Source organism: Euwallacea similis, chromosome 3 (assembly GCF_039881205.1).
Source record: "Euwallacea similis isolate ESF13 chromosome 3, ESF131.1, whole genome shotgun sequence".
Taxonomy (NCBI): domain Eukaryota; kingdom Metazoa; phylum Arthropoda; class Insecta; order Coleoptera; family Curculionidae; genus Euwallacea; species Euwallacea similis.
In genome coordinates this window covers 1,377,661-1,389,720 of record NC_089611.1, presented here as the reverse complement: position 1 = coordinate 1,389,720, position 12,060 = coordinate 1,377,661, and the positions used below count along the sequence as shown (strand labels likewise).

General features: G+C 35.1%; 3 protein-coding genes across 3 annotated transcripts in view; 1 reads left to right on the top strand and 2 right to left on the bottom strand.

Annotated features, from left to right (window-relative positions):
* Positions 1 to 12,060, bottom strand: part of Nup44A (nuclear pore complex protein Nup44A) — a 240,627-nt gene that overhangs the window by 205,208 nt on the left and 23,359 nt on the right. The window lies entirely within an intron of this gene.
* On the bottom strand, positions 315 to 2,311 carry LOC136419703 (methionine aminopeptidase 1D, mitochondrial). Its single transcript, XM_066406232.1, has 5 exons — positions 2,137 to 2,311; positions 1,849 to 2,068; positions 970 to 1,161; positions 650 to 911; positions 315 to 586 (listed from the first exon to the last, which is right to left on the bottom strand). Exons 1-5 carry the CDS (start codon positions 2,181 to 2,183, stop codon positions 390 to 392), a joined length of 918 nt encoding a protein of 305 aa, XP_066262329.1. The 5' UTR covers positions 2,184 to 2,311; the 3' UTR covers positions 315 to 389.
* wit (wishful thinking) lies at positions 2,659 to 11,244 on the top strand. Its single transcript, XM_066406091.1, has 10 exons — positions 2,659 to 3,131; positions 4,055 to 4,299; positions 5,248 to 5,634; positions 5,691 to 6,149; positions 6,770 to 6,955; positions 7,012 to 7,145; positions 7,997 to 8,249; positions 8,640 to 8,996; positions 9,545 to 9,720; positions 9,850 to 11,244. Exons 2-10 carry the CDS (start codon positions 4,065 to 4,067, stop codon positions 10,114 to 10,116), a joined length of 2,454 nt encoding a protein of 817 aa, XP_066262188.1. The 5' UTR covers positions 2,659 to 3,131; positions 4,055 to 4,064; the 3' UTR covers positions 10,117 to 11,244.

Here is a 12,060-nt window from a genome sequence, read left to right as displayed (position 1 = left end):
CAATTCAAAATTCATTCTATTATCGATAGTCTATTTTTCTATTAGAGTTTGTAAAGGTATGTCTTCGTATAGAGCAACATGTAAATAATGACGTTATATCAGAGAATTGAAGAGAGAAAATAACCAAAGTGCGTAATTTATTGTAAATTTTATACCTTTTTATAGTATAAAACATTCCATTTTATACGAGAAACGAGTCAAATTTTTTAAATGATGAAGGAATATTGGTTATTTTCGCTGTCAGAACCCACTTGCAGCAGAAACCTGTACAAATAATAATTTTATATAGAAAGTGGGAGCAATATGTACACAAATTTTAAAATATTGTACACAGTACATGCCATTTATATAAATAATAAAAAGTATTTACAAAGTATTTGTTTTTAGGCCTATCCTGGCAACGTCAAGATTTCAACCCCTAAAGGGGTGATCAAGACTGTGTGCTCAAATTGTGCAGTTCGAGCATTATCTGCAGTAACTGCAGTCCAGTTGTCTTCGAGAATATATATTAATTCCTCCCCTTGGGTTAAAATTGGTTCAATGGTAAAGGTCATACCAGCTTCCATTTTTCCTGGATAGTTATTTTCTAGGGAAAAGTTAATGAACACCAAAAATAATGGACAATTGACCATAAATAAAGAAAATTCACCTATATGAAAAATCTCCGGAGGTCCGTGGAAGTAACTTCCAATTCCATGCCCCAAAAACGCGGGAACCACTTGATAACTCAAATCTACAGCTTTTTCCTCAATCAATCTCCCGATGTCTCGAAAATTCACACCAGGCTTGCAGATTTTTATTGCCTCCTCTAGACATAGTTCAGTGGCTTCAACCAGCCATTTACCTTCCTCATCTACGTTTCCGATAAGAAAAGTTTTGGAACAATCTCCATGATAACCATTAAAATATACCTTAAAGATTAAGACGAAAATTGTAATGGCATTAGCAGTTTATGAGGATCTTGCTTACAGTGATATCAACATTTACAATATCTCCGTCTTCCAAAGGTCTATTATCGGGAATACCATGACAGGTGACGTTGTTGACTGAAGTACATACTGATTTTGGGAAATTTTTGTAATTTAATGGAGAAGGGTAAGCTCCATATTTTATGCACAAATTATGGACCAAAGTGTCAATTTCATCAGTAGTTTGCCCTATCTAGAAAAATTTGAAAACAATTTGTTTTGTGTTCAAATCAGCAGAATTAGGCACTTCTTAGTAACAAAAGAATATAACAATTAAACATACAAAAGCTTTGAACATCTAGAGAGGAAAATTAGCAAATTAATATATTTAGTAATAGAACATGCTTTTGAGTGCTTGATATATGAATCAACTATAAGATCTTTCTAAATAAAAAATTATAACAAACAGACATAGTGTGGTGATAGAACTTGGTGAAACTGCTGTACATATTATAATAATAGAAAAGATTTAAGTCCTAGTCTCAATTAATTTTCATCCATATATATTCTCAACAACTGAGATCCCAATATATAATATTTGCCTGTAAAAACTCAATTTAATTTAGCTCTTAATGATTATTGTGTTTGTTTTGCATTTGAAATTCTAATAAATAAAGCTTTAAACTATCCACTGGATGGACTGCATGGGTACCAGAGGTAAGAGCTAAAATTATAAATTGCCTTACACATATATTTTTAGTATAGGCTGCTACCTCCAAAATGTTCTATGCATTAATTTGTAAACGTTCAAATAAATGTTTTCTAAGTCAGTTCTTAAAGAAGTTATAGCTATCTAAAGATGTTACTTGTAAGTACACCTATCTACAGTTACTAATCAGATTCTGATACTATATTATTTTTTCCAAGAATTTTTCCTTGCCTTTACAGATTTCCCTACTGTTTCCAAAATATTTGCAGCAAGTTTGCAGGAGTCCCTCATCCCTTGTATTTGTTTCTCATTTTTAACTTCTGGATAAGTTACATTTTCTGTGGGTTGTCCAGTTCTGTAATAACTTGGTTTTGGTATGTTGTCAGGGACAGTTTTCCTTGCAGACACTTTTCCTGGCTGAACAATAACATATTTGCCAAAGTAAGGCTTGCTAAAGATGAATTGTTTTATATTAAGCAGTTTACAAAAAATGGAGTAAACATTAGGGGGGCATCTTACTTTTTCTTGGAGAAAAAGAAATGTCTCACTAGTTGGTTGAACTTCATTTTGCAGGGGGTAATTTAATTACTTAATCAGTAAGGAATTTCTGGATATCTATGCACACAATATGAAGAAAACATACTTGAATTAAATTAGAATTTCTGGAAAGACACATATATTTATACGGGTTTGTTTGCCCTTTAAAGTTCAAAAATTAATGTGTGAAGTTATGATATTAAAAATGGCTGCTGGTGGCAAATACAACTGACGTTTTATATTATTATTTTTGATTTCATATATGGATTAGAGTTTGTAATACTTGATAATGCAAATTTTCCTTACAATGCCTTAAAATTGTACATTATTTTTGGTTCTAGTAAATATGTTTAGTATAAAGTGGTCTTTTTCTCATTACCGTAATTGCGCTGTTGCCAATTCAAACTTTGTAGCTGCTTGGCAAGTAGAATGTTGTTAATCTGTTAGATGTCACACGACAATGAATGGTGGAGAATAAACAACTGACACTGACAGTTTGCTTGGACTTTGTACTATTCCGAGGAGGAGGAGGTAGAGTTTTGAGAATCTTTTCGAGGGTTTCGGTCTGTTGCTATTTTTTTATATAAAATTGATGGTGATATCCAATTGCGGACGGACGTCGCGGCAGCGGCAAGTAGCGTAGTCGCGTAGTGGCGACTGTCTGGCGGCTTTACGACGTATCACGTATCAGAAGATATCCAACTTGCAACTTATTCTCGTCCTTTGAATATTTACGATCTGTACTCGTTCTTAGTTGAGAAGACGCTGTAAAACTGTTTTTACGTTATTAATTGTTTAGTGTTTGAGTTAGTTATTATTTTATCAGTTACTGAATTGCTGTGTATGAAATTACAACAGAAGCCCTCACCTCTATAGGAGTCAGTCTCACTTTACTTAATACAAATTCGTTTTTACTATTTGTTATGTAGTGTTAAGTGATTGGGCCTGAAGACTGCTGATTTTTGTTTATAAAATAGGTAAGTATCTAGCTATAAGACTATTGCCTTATTGTATGTACTCCGTAACCAGCAACACTGTGGCTATATGCCAGAGAACATTATTGGTCTGTGATCAGTAGTATTTTCTCTATAATCACCATGCCTTTACATTTTTTATGAACTGCTAGAATTAGAGTATGAGGTATCTCTGAATAGTAAGCAGATATGTTTACCCCAAGAACTAGACTGAATGGAAATTTTTGTACACTAAAATACATACATATAAAAAAGTTTGATTAGTAGTAATGATCTTCAAACACACATTGTCAAGGTTTACTATAGCTTATCAGTAACGAGAAAGGGCACTTATTAAACATAAAATTTGCAGTGGATCTATTGAGTAGAGCAAATCTGTCAAAAAGCAACTTTTCTTTTAATGGTACACTATGTATTTTTCTTAAAATAAAGCAATCTATATTTCCTGTGCTACAAAAATGCACACAACATTAAATGTCTTGGACCGACCCCCCTTATTGATGGAGTTCATCAATTTTACATAATTCCTTCCCAAAACATTGAAGTCTCTTTTTGATAGAGAGCAGAAAATTTCAGTTTGTTGACAACCTTCTCCCTCTAAACTTGTTGCTTATGGTTGTCACTCTAGAATCCAATTTTCATTTAATTTAATTCTAAAAAAGAAATCTAAAATGGGTTGCATTAAAATTTTTATTGCATATATTACAAAAACATCCTGTATAAATAACAATTTATTTTGAAAAGCACTTTTTCGTGACGTTTTAGACTCCGCGTTTCTTACAACATTTTCTGCAATTTCCATTTATCTCTCTATGGATGGATTACAGTTCGCAAGTTCCCAATACATGAATCACCATTTTCATTCAAGCTGGCTAGACCATAAACTGATTCTTCACATAAAAGTTGACATTAGGTATTTATTACAGACCTTACAAAATGAAACCTGAGCTTCTTGGCTGCCTGTTGTTTCTAAGTTATTGGCTCACTGTGGCAGCAGATAATTATATTCTTTGTGCGTACAATAAAGGTTCCATTGAGCATTTACCGGAAGATGGATTTGAGTTGGACACCACTGAAGTGGTTGAGCAACAACAGAAAAAATGTGACAGTAGTTATTGCTACACATTATGGCAGGAGGATGGTAACAATCGGTCAATTATCTTAGGACAAGGTAAGACCTCATAGTATGCAGGGTGTTTAGTGATTTTGTTGTTGATCACCTGTTGAAAGAATTGTGGAAAAGAGCCATAAAAACTCCATATAGTTTTCAAAGATATTGTGAAAATGTCACTGGCTGACATAGAATATACAGGTGAATTTTTTAACTTTACAGCGACATCGCCGCTCCCTTTAGCGTTCGCCATCACTGTAGCATTATCCCGTCAGTTTGCAGACATATGTAGCTGTGAAATCAATTGTCAAATGATGTTAAATCTGCAAACAAATTTTAACACTTTAGTTTTCAAAACGTCACAACTATCAAACAGGCATTTTCTATTGATGGAATAACACATTTCCAGTTATTTTTTGCTTATTAAACCCATTAATGAATGAGATGTTTTCTATTAGGAACAAAGATATAATTTTATACCTGTCAACTGAATATCAATAAAGTATAATGGTACCGCGATATTCTACATAGGTAGAAATTTTATGAATAGAAGACTCTGTTAGTTGGTGTGAATTCTTCTTAGATGACTACATGCAATATGACTTTTATGACTAAGTGATATCCAATAAAATAATAGTTACTTGTTAGCCAGAAGTACCACCATGCATTCAACAACTGTTTTCATTGCATACGCTGTTTAGGAAGCACATTTAATTCATATTGTAATGCGCTCTAAGTACACACAATCAATTCCCATCTTAAGTGTACTTAAATAACATTTACTTGGACGTTAAGTGGTGTTATTTGAATTGCGGCTCTGGTATTAATTTGCTTGAAAACAGCTCGTTAAAAGAATAACAGGCGTAATATAGAAAGCCAGACGTCTCATGCAAAAAAATAGTCAAAGAAAACATTTTGTTTTGAGTGATCACTTAAGAGAGGCAGCTGTTTTATGTTTTTTGGTAATAATTTGAGAATATATGGTTTATTTGAATAAAATAATTTCAGGCTGTTGGGCTCAATCAGGCGATCCCAACGAATGCGATAAATCGGCCTGCCTGGCGGACAAACCGCCTCCCCCCGCCAAGAACAATACCAAATTTTGCTGTTGCTCGCAAAATAATTGCAACAGAAATTTCACTGATGTTTACGTGCCTTCGAATTCCTCACTTGAGACCACAACCCTCTCCCCCAACAAGGACCACAGTTTGAGCTTGATTATTTGGACCGCCTTAGGAGTAATTTTCATCATGTTTGTTCTTATGATCAGCGTGGGGGCGTACTATTTTTGGAAAAAGACTCCAAAGAAAAGCGACGCGGAAAGTGGCCATCACCATCCTCCCGCGCCCCCGCCTGATTATAGTTTGGACAAATTGAAGATTATTAATATAATAGGCAAGTCCCCCTCTTTCTTCTCAAAATCATATCTCGCAAATAACAATGACTTTAAGGTCAAGGTAAGTACGGCTCAGTGTGGCGAGGAGTAATAGACGAAGAAGAGGTGGCAGTCAAAGTCTTCCCTAGTCACTACAGAAACTGTTTCTTCACCGAATACGAGATTTACAAGGCTGTAGGCGACCATCCGTGCATTCTCAAATGCTTCGGAGGAGGTGAATACTCAAGGGTATTAGGCCATCCCGAATATGCCTTATTACTCAACATCGAGGAGCAAAGTTTGCAAGAGTATCTAAAAAATCACACCATGGATTTACCGACTTTAAGTAAAATGAGTCTGGACATTGCCAGGGGACTTTCCCATCTGCACAGCGATATAGGGAAACCCTGCATTGCCCATAGGGATTTGAACTCGAAGAACATTTTAGTGAGAAGTGACCGATCGTGTTGTATTTGCGATTTGGGACTTGCGATCATTCCGAGGAGTGCGGAAAGTAAGGCGCTAAGCGAAGCCGGTAAGGATGTATTTTGTTTTTGATCACCAACTTAGTTGTGCTTAGATTTTGATGTTTTGGTCAACATATGGCAACGTCGCTTTAGAAATTGCGTATTTTGACAGATACCCTTAGTTGGAAAACAAAAACGCGTCGCCATTTTGCCAGTTTTGCCCCTCGGATCCGGCTAAGTTTTTTCGTTAGAATGAATCACAACAAGTACAAGGTCGTCTCTTAAAGTGTACTTGTTGCTAGAAAATCTCACCACTAAAATTGCTAAGATTCATAAGTCATGTTATTTTTTAAAACTTTACTGCTTTTTCAGAAATTATTATAGTTAAGTACGTGCGGAAAAGGTGGCAACGTCGCATTAACAACAGTAGTGCGATTTGACAGATGAAATCATGCCATGTTAATGGGGAAATAATTAACAAACATTGTCAACAAACCTGTCATGACAGATTAGTAACATTTATGATTCCACAACCCTCTCAATTTCGTTAATTTTTTAAATATCCGTTTGTTTTGCCATGTCTCAATTATCGAAGCAACAACAAGCATCCCCAGGTCGCCAGTTTTTGCATGATTTTTGTATCATTTAAATTAGTGGAATTATTTAGATATCATCAGAAAATATGCAGGTACTTTGAGATACATGTCACCGGAGGTTCTGGAAGGAGCAGTGAATCTCAGGGACTGCGAGAGCGCCCTCAAACAAACGGACGTTTACGCGTTGGGATTGGTCATATGGGAACTGGGTTCCCGGTGTACTGACATGCAGAACGCGGAACCTCAGCCTTATATGCCCCCCTTTTATAAAGAAATTGGTTAGTTCATTCAACGACCTTTTCAAATAATCAGTAAAAATTTCTCAACAATTTAGAAGATAATCCGTCGTTGGAACAAATGCAAAACTTGGTGAGTCGCCAAAAAATGAGACCCAAGTGGCCGATTTCCTGGAAGGATACTGCTGCTGCCAGGTTGTTGTGCGAAACAGCTGAGGATTGTTGGGATCAGGTAAGAAATGGAAACAATTTTAGGAATTTTTAAGTATCAGTTGATATTATATATTGATGTATGAATCACCATTTCAGGACGTTAAGTAAATAATTTTGATGTGCTGTGTTTATCTGGTCATATCTAATGCGCCAGTAAAGGGGAGAAAATTTTATTAAATGCCACAATTTTTAACCGGATTGAATCGTTTAAAACGTGTCTAGACGAACTGATAGTAGATGCAAACTTGCGTTATCTTTATTTGAATTGTTTGTCCTCATTCACCGTTGCACAGTTATAACTTGAAAATCTTAAATTTGCACTAAAATGGAATTAGATCAGTTTTCGAGGGTGGATCTTTGTAGAGACTAAATTGATGTTGCGAAAAGCATAAATGATCTAGAAAGACCGGACGTAACCAACAAGTGAAGACATTCCTCTAAAATTGACACTAGCTTTTGTCAAGTGTTTGTACCCTTATGACGCCATTTTATCGACAGACATGCGCCATGCGCCGGCGCAATCAGCTTATATACATTTAAAACGTAAAAGGGCGCACAAACTCACCTTAAATCGATAGAAACTATTGAAAACGTTTACCTTCGAATGGTAGTTAATGTTCCAATAAGTGTAAGCAACGACGAAATTCTTTATAACATGTACGCGACTTCATGAGAGTTAAAGATGACAAAACCTTTAGGAGGGCAGAAGCACATCTGAATTACTTGTTTCTTATTTTAGTTAACGACACAGCAGAATCTGAATATAATATTTAATATGAATACAGTACCGTCGTGAAGAAGTACAATTTCTCTACTGTCTAATTACAATGTGAAAGAACACGATCTTTCAATTAATTTTTCCTCCAACAGGATGCAGAAGCCCGTCTAACAGCCCTCTGTGTCGTCGAACGTTTCCTAGACTTACCGAACATGAAGGGCCGTGTTCTGCATCCCATGCATCCCCCTGCCAGTCCCACTTTAATTAACAACAACCATTTGCACGACAATCCTCTAGATAACTCGGCCGCTACAGTGGAAACTTTGCTGTCACCTACAGCAGAGGACTTTTGCAAGAATTCCAATCAGTTGGCAATTTGTGTTTTGCCACTGCAACCTCATCAAGGTAAGTCGTTAATAATTATGCTCATCAGGGATTGTGTACACAATTTTCAGTTTTGTATGTCTTTCATGTAAACTTTATAAAAGAGCGGGCTATTTGCTTATAAAATGTATAATAATATTATTTTTCCTTACATTTGCAAATGAAATTAATGCGATTAGGTATTTGGACTATCATGCAAAACTGCTATTTGTATTGAAAGAGCTCTGATGTGCGAATAAAATTGTGGGTAGAATAGGCTAAAGATACATTTAATGTTGTCAATATGCTCCACAGGATTCCTGTTTACATTTTTATCCGAAATTTAAAATTATTTAAATATCTTCATTGTTTTTTTTAACGTATTTTATCAAGATTTCTTCATTCCTATTTGCTGATTCCAAATTTATTAAGGACGCAATCCGTGCCTGGAACGCAACCTTCTCTCAAGCTCCAGCGACAGTCTACTAATCGACAAATCTTCCAAACACTGCACGACCTCCTCCGAAACTCAGAACCTCCTCACCAACGAATTTTTGAACTACCAAGTGAATAACCGGGCGAATCCCATTCCGTATGTCCAGAATCCCGTCTATGGCATGCCCAAGCAGCAAAATATTGCTCAAGTGCCGGTCATGGGTCAGAACCAAAGGAAAAAATTCAGATGGAGTAGTTTCAAAAAGTTGCTGTACTCCGGTCGAAATTCGGAGAATAGAAATGCACAGAAGGAGACGCAAGTGAAGCTGAAAAATAAAATTGTTAATGGGACAGGTAATGGTTTTTTTAATATTGAAAAATATTTCAAAGTCAATTTACGCTCATTTGACTATTAAGCTATTGATTTTGCCTACAGCAATTTCACTTGAGAGGGGACACAATAAGCAGATGTGCGTCGCAAATATTCCTAATTGGGATGTTTGAAATGTTTGAGAAAGTTGAAACAAAATTTTGATAATTGTTTCGCAACAAATATTTGGGCCAGATTATTTGGTTTCATGCAGCATTTCAAATATTTAACATTGACGTTCACCGTGACTTGAATTTTTATTTGGCTTTGACGGAAAATGCGTTTATATGCTAAAATGTGAAGAATTCTAAACTTAAACAATTTCTCGTAGAAATCGAATCTTTCTGTTCAACCTGAAAACTTTAGATCATGCATATGAAACTAATTTAAAAAAAAAATCTTTTTATGCATTGCTGGTTGAATTCCCTAGAAAAGACTGTTCTTTTTTCAGTTCACTAAACAATTTCAAGGATTTCCATCCTATTGTCTCAGCTTTCCTAATTTTTACTCGTTGTACTTTCTGTTCATTTAGGTGGACAACCGAGTGTTACAACGGCTCTATTAGCAGAACCCGAACTAAAACGGCCTTGTACTTTGGGGCTTTCAGTGGCCAAGCCCTTGGAATTCACAAATAATAGCGGAGTGACTCAAATTTTGAGGAGGAAGAACAGTTTGTCGAGGCAGAGGTCCTTGGAACACTTTACCGAGGTAAGAAAGTTACTTCAAAATTTCTTGTATTAACAATAAAAATCTAGTAAGCTGTCGCTTTGACGAAAATAGGTAAAATTTAAAGCATTTAGGGCTATTACTTGTTGGTTACCAACAAATGTTCTCTAGGTGTTTTCATCTATCACCGATTTATCCCGCCTAAAAGACCCAAATCATCGAGTTAAAACCCCGGGCGACGTTCCCCCGTCCGTGCGCAAAACTCGAGGAAGAGCCGCAGAGAACTCTGCACGATTTTCCCTCTACGACGATAGAATGATGGGCAAAAGTGCGTGGGGCAGCGCGCCAGACTTGGAACCCCAAGGCCAAGCCAATCCGCCTTCAACGGACTGCCCTATTATAAGCGGAGATAACAGTGCGAGTGTGAGTAGCTTTTAAGTTTTACGTTTAGTTGGGGAAATTGTCTTTGACCTTAAAATTTGGTAAATCTCCAGTTCCTTTGGTTCTTTACCTTTTGAGATTTGATTCCGAGTTTGGGATTGTATGTATATAGCGTAGATTTAGACAAGTTTTTAAACATCTGCAAGTTTATTTGTCAAATTAAGTTAAACAGGGATTCTTCTCGAGATTCTGTATGGAGGAAAAGATCTTTTGTGAAGGCATAACATCAGACTTTTAAGGTATGAAACATATAATGTTTCATACCTTAAAAGTTACAGTATCTTTCGATGCTCGAACGACGCATCACGCTATGAAATACTAGAATTAGATTACGATAAGGTATACGTAAATTAAACCTAATATAGTCTGAAATGATTGTTTTAAAATTAGAGTTTGTTTATTAGTTCACGAATTAACTTAAAAGTGTTAAACAAGGAAGGAATCATTTCTTAATTTGTGATATCCAAATTTATGGCTTTAATTTTACAAATTTTATTTATACTTTTATTATTTTTTTACATTGGGTGATATATTATCTATTAAAGGCACTACAAAAATGTTAGTCAGTGCAGCACTTCAAAATTATTACGAATTTGTATGAATGTAATCCTTGTGGGTTTAGGAAGAATACAGTGACTGCTTACATGTCTGTTCCGAGGCCTTCAAGTGATCGTTTGCTGTTAAATTTTTAAGCTAGATTACATCAAGTTTAAACACTAAAAAAGTAATTAGATTTTATATGGCGCTTCGTTAATTGTAGGAATGCAGTGTTGGATAGTCTTATCAGGCACTTGACTTTAACTCATTAACCCGAACTTAAGACCTAAGAGGTGCCATAAGTAATAAACGTAGATATTAGATCTTTTCCAAGGAGGATGTCACTTATTTGTATGGGTATGTTGCCTATTTTAGCCAGTAATATTTTGTAAACTTAAGCACTGTTAATAACGTAATAACAGCGACATTTTCGTTGAACTAATCCTTAAGACAAATGTGAAGTCGTTAAAGTGATCGCTTGATTTTTTGGGTTGTTTTAAACCTGCATGTTACGTACTCGTAAAGGCTTTAAATACTTTGTTTCAGTAATGTATAAGGAATATATTGACGAATCACAAAGAATAATAAGTGTTGTTATTATTTCATTGTTGTTTGATTGGAAGGGAGTCCTGTATAGGGGGCAACGTCCATCTGGAAATTATGGCGGGCATTATTTAAATTTGGCGACTACATACTATATTATACCAGCGTTTGTAAAAACTATTCCAACAAGTTTATAACTTTCATAAATCCGATATTTAAAAAAAGCATTTAAACGTGCAAAATTTCATTTTAAAAAGGCATTTAATGTATTATTTTCGATGTTAGAATTTTTCGCACCTATCCAGCTACTCTTACTAACTTTTTATTTTCAAATGAAAAGGTACCCATTGAAGTATGTTAAATGAAGGATAATTCAATAAGGGATACAACGGTATACTCAAAACTAAAATTGGATCTACAGTTCCTTAAAAAATGGAACAAAGTCCATACCCTAAAAAGATTAAAAGTTTTAATCTTTGCTTCCTAGTTAGGTGATCTATTCTTATTTTATTTTGAAAGAAAGTGCAAAAAATTACAATAAAACATAGACATTCTAAATCGTCTTTAACGTAAACAATTTTTTAGATGTAAAATGTTTTGATTTTCATAGAATTCATTAGTAGTCGAATTCAGTTAAGTATCTACCAAAGTTAAATTTTTTTAAAAATGGATCGTTTGATTAACGAAAATTGAGCCTTTTCGTATTAGTTCTTTAGTTTAAACAGATTAGATTGTGAATTGGTAGTTTAGGATTGTTTATGAAATAAAACACGGAACGTTTACTACGAATAATAATTATTTTCATTACCAACTTACCTTGATAAAGTGACTTATCACTGAAGCATTTGGTGGTAAAGGAAA